This window comes from Berghia stephanieae, chromosome 11 (assembly GCF_034508935.2).
Source record: "Berghia stephanieae isolate SIO BIC M18660-M18661 chromosome 11, UCSD_Bste_1.3, whole genome shotgun sequence".
NCBI lineage: Eukaryota > Metazoa > Mollusca > Gastropoda > Nudibranchia > Aeolidiidae > Berghia > Berghia stephanieae.
Window position 1 is genome coordinate 23,797,106 of NC_088370.1, and position 14,918 is coordinate 23,812,023.

The window sequence follows — 14,918 nt, forward strand, 5'->3', positions numbered from 1 at the left end:
AAAAGAAATTGGAATGATCTCTCCATAAATAACATTGGCAATACAATTTTTTAATAATTTTTAAAAAATTCATTAAGAAGCTCAATTTAGCAATTTACTCATTTCTAAAATATGCCTCTACTCTTTTCCTTCATGTCCACTAATGAACTTGTGCCTGCACCCATTACCTATTTATTGATATTGGAAGAGTGTAAAACTTACCCTCTGAGGCGAGTTCCATTAGGAAGGACTTTCTCATTCCCACCAAGCAGCATACACAAAACAGCTTTCTTGATGTATTCATGACCGTGGATCGATGGAGCAAGGGAACGGGATAACACTTCAAATGCATCCTATTCATTGGCAAAGAAAGAATTGGTTATTATATTTACAAAAACCGTTTCCTAATCTCATTATAAATATATCTCCCCGCTTTAATCTAGTTTTAATTATAAGACTGGGATCACCCGGTATTAACTTTCTACATGGTGTAATGTGATTTAATTTAGTACTTCAAGAGTCATTAATTCAATCCAACAAATCTCTCTCGACAATATTTATTTCATTGTAGGTTTGTTATCACAGCTCATGATTATACCCATAATTTACTCTCATAAATGGTTATAATAAAAAGGATTAGAACTTATAAGTCAATTATCAGTCGCATCACAATGGAGTTGAAAATAGCTATCTACATATTTTTCATTATTTTATGCTGTAACGTTATTGAACATTTCCATGCATATAACAAAAAAAAATAAAAAATAATATTCCAAATCCATTCATTCATATTCAGATTTCGCAAAAAAAGATTGAAAATTGCTTTAAACATCCACATATTTTTGTGCTACACACCCATCATAATTCAAGAGTGGAAAAGTTATCTAGGTAAAGACCCTTCTTTTATGCACATTCGAATCTCCAACAAAAGTACCATCTGATGGAGTTTGTTGTAATGTATTTATATTCCTATTAACGTGTTCAATTGTACTCAGGCATTATTCACCTGCGTAGACTGGTGCGCATTGATCTTTTCCGTTTTTTATGACTTCTACGAATGAACCCAAACATGACCGTTTGTCTATGGTTACTTTAAATTTCAACAAGTCTTCTTCATGTAACATTACCATATCAACAAATATTACATTTGTTTTTACAGGTTTTACGACAGGTTATTTCAGCGCTAGTAAAAAGGAAGAAAACGGGATGGTAAAAAAATTCTAGATTACAATTCAAAGCACATTAGAAAAGTAAGACAAAAGGGGATGGTACAAACATTGTTTTGTTTTTTGTTGTTTTTTTTTTTGTTGTTTTTTTAAGGGTTTTACGGCGCTTGCAACACATTTAGGTTATATTAGCGCCAGTAAAAAGGAAGAAAATGGGGTAGTAAAAAGTTCTAGAATTACAATTAAAGCACCAAAGATAAAGCAAGACAAAGGGGAACGTGGAACAAATAGGGATCAGATGTAGATTCCAAGAGCATACCACCAATGTACTTACTTTGAGATCACCTATAAGTCTCATCCGGACACAAGCACAAAATCCAACACTCAAATGCTTACATTATACACTAAAAATAACAAATATAATAATACATAACAGAGAAATGATTTACAAGGAAAAAAATATCTCCCAAAACAACTATGCATTTGACTGTTTCCCTCCCTCCACCAGGATAAAACCAAGTAACCTCATTCCAAGACAAAGACAGAAAGCATGTTGGAAAACAGATATAAGGGGATAAAGGACACAGTATGGACCTCCCTGCCCGCTATGGGAGGTCAGGATCCCCACCCAGATGGTACAAACAGGGAACAGATGTAGATTCCAAGAGCATACCACCAATGTACTTAGTTTGAGATCACCTAAAAGTCTCCTCCAGACACAAGCACAGGATCCCACTAAAAAAGGAACACATTCAAATGCTTACATTATACATTCAAAACAACAAATATAACAATATATAACAGCGAGATGATTTACAAGGAAACAAATACCATCTCCCAAAACTATTAATAGCTGCCTACTTTTCAAAGAGCTAAAACGGGACACTCTAACAGACAATACTGTCATGACCCAAAACAGCAGTATATTTGGTCTATTATATAATTTAGATTTAAGGTTCTTCTGTTCCTGTTTTAAATTTGCTAGTCATAAAGTATAGGCCTGTGACATGCAAAGGTCATTTCCATACACATAAAAAACCCAACATTTTTTTTCTATAAATTTTCTCTCAGATTGCCAAAATGGGACAGTCCCGATTTTATCAGGACAGTTGGCTGCTATGTTAATTTACATTTGACTGTTTCTCTCCCAGCCAGAGAAAGGATAAAACCAAGTTCTCATTCTAAGACAAAGACAGAAAGCAAGTTGAAAAACAAATATAGGGGTAATTAAGAACAGTAAGTACCTCCCCGTCCACTATGGGAGGTCATGAACCCCATCCGTCTGATGGAATTTAAAAAATTTTAAAAACCCCTCAAAAATTAATATGAACTTACAATATACCTACCTGTTTCTTATCCTTTCCAAACTTTTTAATCTTTGCCACATCCTCAGCTGAAAACAATGGCGCTGCTTCTTTGCTTAGCAGCGAAACACTATTGGCAATCATAACTGTCCTGTGAAAGTAAACCAGTATTAGGAACTCAGATATATTGATGTCATAGACAAGGTATTGAAAAAGCCTGATCAAAAACAGGTAATAAGGAAAAACTAATAATCTCAGAACAAAGGGTGAAAATTTCTTCATAAAATAGAAACACTTCATATTTTCTGCAAACAATGACATGCAGACCTGCCAACCCCAACAAAAGAAAAGTTGTAATTTTGAATGAAAAAAAGGTGCTATTTTTTAAAAGGAAAAGCTGTAATTGTGCAATACAAAGGCATTATTCATAAACATATATTATCGCCACAACCATCTGCATTCGTTATTGGAAAACACCTCTCAACAATTAACTTGGTAACGGCTACTTCTGCCCAAATAAAGCTTCTGGTTTAGGCTTCAGAAAACAAGATAAACTGGGTGTGGATGAAAATGCAGCTTTGTTCCGATTTCAGTGACACAAGATTCCGGACAAAGAAAAAGAATGCTTAAATCACCAACACGACCTTGATGACAACAAAATGGCGTAATGTAGAATAATAAAAAAAACATGCATAATTTGATTTTAAAAGCGTAATAATACGCCTTTTTGGGGTATAGTTGGCAGCTCTGTAGATGAACCAGCAAATCAATCGTTGTACTTTTAATGGGACACTTCAAGGTCCCAGGTTTGATAAGTACAAAAGAGAGAAATCATTTACAAGAAGAAAAAAAATATCATCTCCCAAAACTATAACCATACATTAAAGATGAGTCATCTACATCGATTGATATATGAAGGCCGAGCATGGGTCAAAGTTAGAAAAAATGAAAAGCTGCCAGGACTGAGCCAGCAAAATAAAAAACCTGCCAGACAAAACCAGTCCATCGGTTAAAATCAAACCAAATGCAAAAATAACATATAATACCATAGTTATGTAATATGTAATTTATTATTACTAGGACCATCAATATCACTACAACTTGGCTACAAAAAAAAGGCCAGAAATTACTTAGTCTATTCTTCACAAAGCAAACTACTGTATCTTTGTTTTAAAAGTAAATTTTAAATTTCTTTGAATAATAGGCTTTCAAAGTCGATCCTTATTATAATCTTTCCTTAACCAGATGAATTCTTTAAAAAATAACATGAAATTAGATGAGAGAAGAGAGGAGAGAGAGAGAGAGAAAAAGAGAGAGAGAGAGAGAGAGAAGAGAGGAGAGAGAGAGAGAGAGGAGAGAGAGAGAGAGAGAGGAGAGAGAGAGAGAGGAGAAGAGAGAGAGAGAGAGAGCGAGAGAAGAGAGGAGAGAGAGAGAGAGAGAGAGAGAGAGAGAGAGAGAGAGAGAGAGAGAGAGAGAGAGAGAGAGAGAGAGAGAGAGAGAGAGAGAGAGAGAGAGAGAGAGAGAGAGAGAGAGAGGGAGAGAGAGAAAGAGGAGAGAGGGGGGGGAGAGAGAGAGAGGAATAGAGAAACAGAGGAGAGAGGTTAGTGTGTGTGTAGAAAGAGTAATATATATATTATATATATATATATAATATTTTTATCATATTTATTACCATATCCCCTTCCCTTTCTATTAATTACTCATCCAAGACCTCTGGTGTCTCGTGTTACTTTCAACATTTGGCGGTAGCCTGTCTGTGTCAATGTCATACAAATGGGAGTATCACCAAAATTCATCAACTTGAGCACGGGTGACAAAATTTATAGTTTTGCAACATGGGAGCTTATCACGGGAAAATGTTTGACACTGCAAAATCAGACGGACAATTTACTAATCTTGCCAGCAGAACTTTACATTGGCAGCAAGGTCACTTGAAATTTTTTGATAGGCCAGCCAGCAGACTTTGACCAGGACAAGATTACGCACTTAAATGGTTAAGCAATTCACCACCATGTCAGTGATGACTGTAAAAACTGTGAAAAAGAGTTACTGAATGCAAAATTTAACCTCATAAAATAAAAACAATAGAAAAGATAAAATTTTCAATAATTATACCTGAATGTACCAGTGGTAAACCCATTTTTCTTTCCAGGCAAGCATCTGTACATTCCAACAACTTGCACCCGGTCACCAGGCTGTTGATTAGTCATGGATAGGATAATAATATCGTTTGCAATGTAAAACATCAAAGATAAAAAAACATCGTCTAAGGGTAGGGAGATTTGTTTTGTTTTTAAGGGTTTTCCAGCGCTTGCAACACTTTTAGGTCATATCTGCGCCATGAAAAAGGAAGAAAATTGGATAGTAAAAACATTCTAGATGTAGGATTTAAAGGACTTGAGGAAAAAGTAAGTCATGTGGGAAGTCCTTCAAATAGAGAACAGATGTAGATTCCAAGAGCACACTATCAGTGTAACTTAGTTTGAGAATACACTCAAATGTGTACAAATCATGTGTTTAAAAAAAAAACAAGTACAAAAGAGAGAAATCATTTACAAGGAAAAAAAATATCATCGCCCAAAACTATAACTATACATTCAACTGTTTCCCTCCAAGCCAAGGACTCCGGCCAAGGACAGGGCAAAACCAAGTAATCTCATTCCAAGACAAAGACAGAAAGCAATTGAAAGGCAGATAGAGGGGGATGGAAAACACAGTAAGTACCTCCCTGCCCAAAATGGGAGCTCAGGAACTCCATCCAGAAATATATATATATATATATATATATATATATATATATATATATATATATATATATATATATATATATATATATATATATATATATATATATATATATACAGTGCACTCTGGATACGTCGACGTTGCCTAAGTCGATTTTTACCCAAGTCGATTTTTTTTCTTGGTCCCTCCCCCTTCTTCCTATATAACATTAGTAAAAAAAAAAAACTCCACATAAGTCGATGTTCTTATCACTCATGACTACAATAAATCACAAATAAACAAGTATTTCCATTGTTTAAAAAAGCTACCAGTAAGAATTTTCAGTGGTTAAGAATATCCACGAACGATTGGCGCACATCGATGTGATGTAGGTGCTTTATCTGACGTCCATGTTCAATGTACATGAGCAGTATTGAATAACTTTAATTTCTCCATCTCAAATTTTACATTGTCGCAACTTCAAGTTCAAGATTTTTGTGGGTTCTAATCCCAGGCCATCCTATGTAATGGCCCTCTTAATTAGTATCAATTTTATCAAGAATTCAAGTCAAGTCTACAACTACAATGGCAAACCTATCGCGGAAAAGGAAGATTCGATGCATTTGGAATGTCTGGCATGCGACAGAAAATCATCGCATAGGAAATTGGCATACCAGCTATTTCTGTCTCAACAATTTACAAGAAGCTTGACCTTGACATAGAGGCTCCTACCCTTCCGCTTTTCGCAGAATAATTTAACTTAATTGGTATACATTCCACATTCAAGGCAAAAATTCCGCTTTTTACCTTTCCAATCCAGGGGAAAAAAAATATCTCTTGTGAAAAAAAAGTGAGCTATGGCTTATTTCGTCAGCATCTCCTATGGTCAATCAACACACATTTTGTGTGTCTGATTAGTCTCTTCAAAGTGTGCTGCTGATGTTGGATAATATTATATGTTTGGGAGGGGGGTTGACTGAAGTATTATTATTATTATGGTGACTTCAATCTGCGAGGTCAATGACCTTGGTAATATTATATTATGTTGGCTTCAATCGGTAATAATACTATTGAGTACGGTCAGCTTCTTTCCCAATTTAATTTTAGCCCTGTGTACGTGTGCCTGTGTGTGTGTGTGTGTACCGGCACGCCACGCGCGTTTGTTTGATCAGGTGTGTGTGTGGGGAGGGGGGGGGGGGGGGGGGGGGGGTCCTGACATGGTTAAATCCATCCATTCAATGCTTTGCTCTCAGACGGCCAGGACCTGTGTGTTCTCTATTATTATTTGACCCCATTCTTAGTCTTAACACAATCTGTACATTTTTACACTTTTTACATTTTATCATTTGAGTACTTTTGGATTGTCTATTACATTTTCTGTTGCAAAACATGTCATAGTTAATAACAGTAAGTTGACTCCGCTTTTTTTATCTCAAATTCCGATTTTTATGTATTCTGATTCCTCTTTGGGGCTATTGGGGGTAGGAGCCTCTGATGACCACTACAGAGACCGCGCGACATGAAGGGCCATACTTATTCTAGATTAGTTTGCTTTGTTCACATGTGTTTTTGCTCATTTGGTTACACTCCGGTTAAGTTGATTTTCGGATAAGTCTATTTTTTTCTCGGTTCCCCTGGGCATCATCTTATCCAGAGTCCACTGTATATATATATATATATATATATATTAAATATATATATATAAAAATATATATTAATATATATATCTATATATATATACAGCAATTTCGCGGGGAAAGAACTATTTTCATTCGATATTGCCAGAATTATTTTCTTGATTAGCTTGATTACGATTAGATGCACATTTTAATCTATGTGCTTGTCGTCGCTGCCATGCTTTATTCGGCATGATTTTAGTTTATCAGTCAGTAGATATCAATATCAATAAGTCACAAGTCTTTACCACGCTTTACTCGGGAGTGCTTAGCACTACCTTCAATACTTCACAAATTAAAATGACGGCCGAGAATCAAAACAATGGTCAAATTAGGAATTTTTAAACTTTCACAAATCTATCAAGGTTTGTTCTAGAGTTTTAAAAATGCTTTTATATGACAACAAATTGAATAAATAAACGCCTGACAAAAGATCAACGGTGAAAATACAAATTGAATGAATCCTGGAGATGTAGGAGCTTTCGGAATGTCTCCCCTTTACTTATGTGAGGTCAAATGAAAATCTGAAGCGGATGCGAAAAATATCAAGTCCCCGAATCTGTCTATATTTGGTTTGTTCGGGCGAGAAGCTAGACAGAACCAATTGACAGTTTGCCGAAACCTTTAACTAAATATTTCCCAGGGCAATAATTATCACATCGATGGCATAAAAACAACAGTAATATCAGCAGTAATATTAGTTGATGTTAATCGGTGAAACTTGTTTAAAATTTCTCTAAATCCGAATACCGTCATGTGATCAAGTGAATTATATCACTATGAATGCCACGATTTGCTGAAAAATGCCAATCTGACAGTTCGTAGCAAACACACCCCCCCCCCCCCCCTGCACACACACACACACACACACACATAAACATACAAGCAATGAGAACACACTACTACATAACAACACTGATCACCGGTAAATCAACACAACGGAAGTAAGGACTCTACTGGACAGATAGAGTTGAGGGTGTGGCCATGAGATGTTAAGTGTCTTCGGTAAATTTTTTATGATATCTGTTTGACCTAACGAACTTTCAAACTGACTTTAAATTATAAAAGGAAATCAAGTTATCTGTTTATATATCTGTAAAAAATACATTTCTATTTTTCAAATCTTTCAGTAGAGGTGCGCGCCATATGAATTTTTTTTTGGACTCAAATAAGCACAATGTTCTCCACAATGCTATATTTTTTAAAGAAAGGATATATATATATAGCAGCACATCACTACCATACAAATGCGCATCAAACTATATATTGTGTTTCCTGCTAATGACAGAATTTATTACTATTCATATCTAGACCATTGTACAATGAGGAAAAGTACAAAATATTTTCCATTGCAAAAATGTTACTCCAAACAAAAACTTTATTTTCCTCTGATAAGTGAAAAACCAACCTTGCAAGCATCAACTAAATCGTTGTCAGCGATGATGTCAACAGATCTAGGCAACTGTCCTGGTGGTGCCTTTTCTGGCATTTCCTGCGAAAGCACAAAATACAAAATTATTCGAGTACATTTTTGAGTAAAATTGAGCCAACTATATGGTGTATGGGCCCATTAAGCTGCTTTTAAGTATCCTTGAAGAAAAATTTCATATTTTTCTGAAAATCATAATCCCACACCCTATCCAAAGTGAGCAATCAGCGCAGAAATCACTTCATAAATGCATGGGATAAGAAATATGGGGATGTTTTGACCTCATAAGGTCAAATGAGATACCACTAAACAGACTTGCCAAATTGAAAACTTTAAATTTTGTAATTTCTATGTTAATTTTTAGTAATTTGACAAGGAAATTAGTAATTTCTGAAATCGTATAAGATCAACCACAATTTGACATTGATAATCACTTCAATATTACATTGTCATGCTCATGCGTTGCAGAATTGCTTTATTATTGTTATTATTACACTCTGTATTATCATCATCATCATGATTATTATTGTAGTTATTAATTATTAATATTATTATCATCATCACCATCATATTATAGTAGTAGTAGTAGTAGTAGTAGTAGTAGTAGTAGTAGTAGTAGTAGTAGTAGTAGTAGTAGTAGTAGTAGTTCTTCAGATCATTATTATTATGATTATTATTATTATAATCATTATAATTATCATTAAGTATTACTGAGAATTAAAACATAGCTGCCAACTTTTCAAAAATAAAATAAGGAATGCCCATTTGGCCCGGAATGAGGGAGATTGGCTTAAAAGTAGGAAATTGCATATATATTTTCTTTCATGCAACATAGTGGTCTTTAAGTAGAACACTATAATAGTAGTTATAGTAAAATGAACCTCTACATATTGGAGAATTCCTACCTCTTTACTTTGACAAGATAAACACACCTAAAAATGGAGTATACTAATTCTCTTGAACCTAAACCGTTACAAAAGCTTGCTTGAAAAAAAATAAATAATAATAATCAGATCAAGATGTTAGCTTTAAAGAGATTGAACTTATATTTCATAAATTAATAAAGGGAAATAATCATTGCAATGTTTAATCTATATAAATAATTGATTCTCTTATTGAACGCCTTCCAATCAAAGAAGTTGATTTAATTCTATTCTTAATTAAAATAATATTTGTAACAAATAGGGAATGTATCAATAAGGTCTGAGAACACTAAAAGTATATTCGAGGCTAATATGCATAATTTATGCAAATCTCCAATACATTATGTAAGGTTTTTAGTTAAAAACAGGCGTCATATATACAACTGGAATTTTTTTAATTGTTGAAAACCATAAATTTATGACAGAGAGGCATAATTTAAATTAAAGAGCTACACAGGAATGGAGAATATGCTGTGCTGATTTAAACCATCTTTGACTGGACACCAATAATAATAATAACAATAACAGTAGTAGAAATATAATAGTAATTCATTAGGCTTACATGCCTTGTTTACCACAAATTAGTCAAAAATTACAATATACGGATTTTGACGGACTTGCGGACTCAGGAAGTCAAATACGGAACAAATCCGTTTTTAACGGAACGGTTGGCAGCTATGTTAAAATTTGTATTTTTCCATACAATTGCATATTTTCGTAATTGGCCATGAAATTTGTCTAAAATTTGTAAAGTTACGAAAAATTTGTAAGATTCGACAGGCATGACTAAGGTTCAAACTAAAAGATTTTAATACTAAAAGAAACAAGAAAATACAGCAGATTACCTGAATGCTAAATGTCTGATGGTCTTTGTAAACAGATAGACCAAACTCAGTCTCAAGCAGGTTGCCATCCTCATCCTATTGATGGAAAAAAGAAAAGAATACATAATGCATCATACTTTAAGAATCAAGCACAACCATCTATGAACAAGTATGAGTTATCCAAAATGACCAAACATCGAAATAACTGAAAAAATACATGTATGAACATTTTGTACAGCTTAATGATCCCAACACATTTAGGTCATATTAACGCCAGTAAAAAGGAAGAAAATGGGAAGGTCAAAAAAAAATTCTAGATTTACAATGAAAATCAATCAGACAAAGGGGACTGGCACAAACAGGGAACAGAAGTAGATTCCAACAGCACGCTACAATTGTACTTATTAGTTTGAGATCACCTACAAGTCTCATCGAGAGACAAGTGCAGGATCCTTCAAAATGACTAAAATCAAATGTTTACCTTCGTGGGGTAAACACCGCTTGAGGGAACAGCTTCCAAGGATGTCATATCTGTGTAACGTCTCTCCAATGTTTTCTTTGTAGCAGGACAGTAATGGACACTTCTTACAATCTTTGGTCTTATCAAAGAGCCTGTTATTCAACATATGTAAATTACTTTCAAGAATAAATTTTAAAAAGGACCATAACACACACACACAAAAAAAAAAAACAAAAAAAAAAGAAAAAATTTCAGAAAATGTTTTTAAAAGACTGAACAAAGAAGAAGAAAACATGCAATGTAAACTATAAATTTCCAAAACTAAAGGTTCTTAATTTTACTGCCAATAAATGTTTTATCAATCACCATTTTAATACTTGTTACAGTTATGGATTACAATCGGAAGATCTAAATATTTTTTTAAAAATAGAATCACAGGAGACTAATTTAGACAAATGGCAGACCTGCCAACCTTCCCAGGATGAAAAGTTTATTCCATGACCCTAAAAAGTGTATTTTTTAGCAAAAAAGTGTATTTTGTTTGTTTGTTTGTTGCTTTAGGTCTCTTCCAACACAATTGAGGTTATATGAGAGAGTGCTGAAACAAAGAAACAAGCAATCTAACAAAAATAGTACAAATGTAAATCAAGATCATAACCTAAAGATATCATAAGCTAAATTATAAATAACCAAGAACAAACAGGCAGAAGATTTACAGAAAAAAAAAATATCCCCTGTCAAAAATACAATCACAAACCAAAGAAGCAGGATAGGCTAGTAAAGAGAAGAAGAAACGACATCACTATCGGATCGTACACCCATGCGAACATCATAGGTATATGATTCAAGGGTGATGCTCCCATCCAACCACCCGCAAGTGTATTTTGTCCGCACATGTGGGAAAAAAAGTGCGCCCTATACAAAAATTTATATAAAAGCTGACATCAATCCTAAATCAAAATAAACTCTGATCTTCATCATTCAAGCAATATCTAGTGATTACAAAATTATCGATTTATCGAGAAACTAAAAGTTAATGGTCATCTTAATTTAGCATAAGGCTCAGAAATTGCAATATCAAAGGAAATTGCTTTCGAAACACTCAAATGACTAAAAGACCCTTAACATGTTAGTAGTATTGATGCTTGTGTCAACGGAAGAAGTGTTGGTTGTTGTAGAGATGGTGCTCTGGTGGTGGTGGTGGTGATGATGATGAAGCTGTGGTGGCGGTGGTGGGAGAAGTGATGTGGTGGTGGTTGTGGCAGTGACAATACTGCGATGGCAGTTGTAGAAGTGGTGATGTCATGATGTTGATGGTAAGAGATGCTGATGTACAAAATGAAGTTGTGATGGTGATATCTGCTAGCCCAGTACATCAGTTATGAGAAAGTTTTGAGATAAAATATCTGGGAGAGTGGTCTTCAATTCAATAGATGACAATTTGCAACAGTAGCAAGATATTTTCCATATATGTTATCTAATGATCCATATCTCTCTCTCTCTCTCTCTCTCTCTCTCTCTCTCTCTCTCTCTCTCTCTCTCTCTCTCTCTCTCTCTCTCTCTCTCTCTCTCTCTCTCTCTCTCTCTCTCTTCTCTCTCTCTCTCTTTTTTTTTTGAGCATTCACTACTACTACTCCTCCTACTACTACTATTACTTCTATATACTACTAATACTATTCCGTTGGTCAAATGATGGGAAATTTGTAAGTATGTAATTTGCAGAGACGAGTTAAATACTTCTAAAATGGTTCTAAAAAATTCATTTTGAACCAAATACGGTTCCTAAAGCTGCCCACTTTGTAATTCAAGACTCGTACAAAATAATAAAGAAAAAAAAAAAATCATTATAAATTTTATAAATCAAAATCGAGTAATTTAGTTATTATAAAGGGAAATAACCCATTTATGTTTAAGTTAATTGGCAATACAGTTTTTAATTGAAGGCTTCATAGTCAAAGATGCTGGTTCAATTAAATTTTCACTTAGAATTTTCTATTTAATAAGTGGTAAAAGCGTAAATGTGGTCTGAGACTATTTAAAGTATAAAATAAGCTTATATGCATAATTCTATGCAAATCCTCAAAAATGTATGAGAAAAATATTGGTGAAAACCGGCATCATATACGCAACTGAAATGATAACTATAGTATTAAATGTGATGCATCATTCATTCAGAAACACAGTCAACAGTTGGTGTACGACACGCGTGTATCAATGCATCAAATGTATAATCAATATCATTCACGTCACATATCTTTTAAAAAATTGTATTAAATCCACGAAAATCGTATCCGCGTATACGATTAATCGTATCCGCGTATACGATTAATCGTATCCGCGTATACGATTAATCGTACTGGTTGGTAGGTCTAAAATGGTGATCTTAATTTTTATGATAAAAATTCACTTTTAGAAAACATTTCTTACAGTTTGTGACTATTCCCTCAACACACACCATAGAACCAAGAAATTTGCTTGTTAAAGACCGAGGGGTATTGTGCTTGTCACCAAAGCTGTATGGAAAGAAAAAAAAAAATAGATAATCCATTAAACAAACATCGGATTTTGACAGCAATCATCCCAGTTGTCTCAAATGAGCAAAATGAGGGTTAATTATCCCGCTGAATGTAAAAAAAAAATGCTTAAAGCTGGACTCGAACCTGGGACCTTCCAGGCCACAACGTAATTCTTTAACCACTTGACCACCAATCATTGAATGCATTACTAAATCCCTTTGGAAGAAAATTTTAAAAAGGAATAAAGAGTAAAATAAAAAGAAAATAGAAAAACCTTCCATACCGAAAAGCCCTGACAAGTAATGCATACAAATTACTTTCTTTAGAAGTTAAATCAAAATTATTCTGGATTTGTGTGCCTGAGGATCACCAAATATGACTTTGTGAACTGTAACATTTTCTTGAATTAACTCTTATGATGGTTTGAATGACATTTGCTTAATTTTAATGAAGCTGTACAGCCGAATGTTCAAAGTATTCAAAACCTTTCAGTTGGACAAGAGTATTGGAAAATGAAAAGGAAAGACAAGAGGGAGCATGCAGACGTGGAAAAGGAAAGGAATGAAACTGGATGGCACTCTTGGCAGAGGACCTGGACTGTAGTGCGACTATGTGGTATGACACTCACTTTCGGATCAAAAAGTCCTGAGATCGAGCCTTACTCGGCATATAGTTGAGTCCTTGGAAAAGGCTCTTTACTCACTATAAAATGAGTACCTGGCAGTTAATACTGTGTTTCCGTCCGGAAAATATTGTAGTATCGCATGTTACGTGTTGATGTGGTCAGGGAACCTTTGTAAAGCCTTAAGCGCGTTGAGCACATTTAGTGGATATAAAAGTATTTTTAGCCAAGGAAGAAATGGAAGGAAAATGTCCATCCATTATGCACCTACGGGCTCTGAGAGATATAAGGTTAAGGAGCTTGAAGAAGAGATTGCTGCCTGAGTGAATGTTTACCCAAAGACACTCAACATTACTACTAAAACATCAAATAAGAACGGATGCATCAAACATCACATTCCTATTCCAAAGAATACATACATACCTGCCTTCAAAACCAATAAAAAATTCCTCATTCTGTTTCCCATATATCGGATCGGCTGCAGACACCAGATCTTTCAAAGCTCTCTGAAAACAGATGAGCTCCTCAAATCCTTCATTCAAAAGTCTGAAACAAACAGAAATCGGCAAAATAGTTTAAAATAACATAGGATTATGACAGTTTAACAAATAGAACATTAAGAGATTTAAGTTGCAAAAATCTGGCAAGATGTGCCTTTCACTCATCTGCTGTTTGTATCTAAATTCATGTATTAACGTTTCTACTGTTTTTGTTGTTGGCTGAAGAAGGGTTTTGAGCCCGAAATGTTCTAGTTTAGCGTTTATTAGGTCTTTTTTCCAGAGTTGCTTTACTCATTGTTTAATATTGCTTTTCGGTGTGTAGAGAGGCAGATTCTTATACAAGACTTACGCTTGGCACCTGGCTGCGTTCTTTTGTCGGAGATCATTGATGTTTACAATGAGCCGAATTTCATTGCCGCTCACCATATCTCTAACTTTCTGGAGGTAGATTCCTTGATCATCCTGCAGTTGGAAAAAAAAAAATCGAAAGGATGCAATAAATGAGAAAAATACGTACATAAAGTAAAAAATACAATTTTACATAAAAGTAACAGACTCGTCCATTGAATTTCTATTATTTACTTAGGCTTATATAAGCCTAAGTAAGTATAATAGAAAAAGATGGGTTTGTTACTTTTATGTAAAATTGTATTTATTACTTCTTCGTCTTGTGGAAACCTCCAATATTGTCGAGGATCACTCCACAGTTTGTAGGGTTTTACATTTCAAACTTGCTAAAACTCTGCACATAATACTAATTTAAAATTTAAAAAAAACAAAAAAAAAAAACACATA

The 14,918-nt window shown here is 34.3% G+C and overlaps 1 protein-coding gene across 1 annotated transcript in view; it reads right to left on the reverse strand.

Moving 5' to 3' along the window:
• LOC144956551 (zygotic DNA replication licensing factor mcm3-like) overlaps window positions 1-14,918 on the reverse strand; it is a 43,738-nt gene that overhangs the window by 26,494 nt on the left and 2,326 nt on the right. The window contains exons 2-10 of the mRNA XM_078887122.1: window positions 14,473-14,585; window positions 14,047-14,169; window positions 12,913-12,998; window positions 10,507-10,637; window positions 10,047-10,121; window positions 8,258-8,341; window positions 4,565-4,644; window positions 2,492-2,600; window positions 202-332 (exon numbers count right to left, since the gene is read on the reverse strand). Of these exons, the coding sequence (XP_078743248.1) occupies window positions 202-332; window positions 2,492-2,600; window positions 4,565-4,644; window positions 8,258-8,341; window positions 10,047-10,121; window positions 10,507-10,637; window positions 12,913-12,998; window positions 14,047-14,169; window positions 14,473-14,585 (932 nt within the window). The remainder of the gene's footprint in view (window positions 1-201; window positions 333-2,491; window positions 2,601-4,564; window positions 4,645-8,257; window positions 8,342-10,046; window positions 10,122-10,506; window positions 10,638-12,912; window positions 12,999-14,046; window positions 14,170-14,472; window positions 14,586-14,918) is intronic.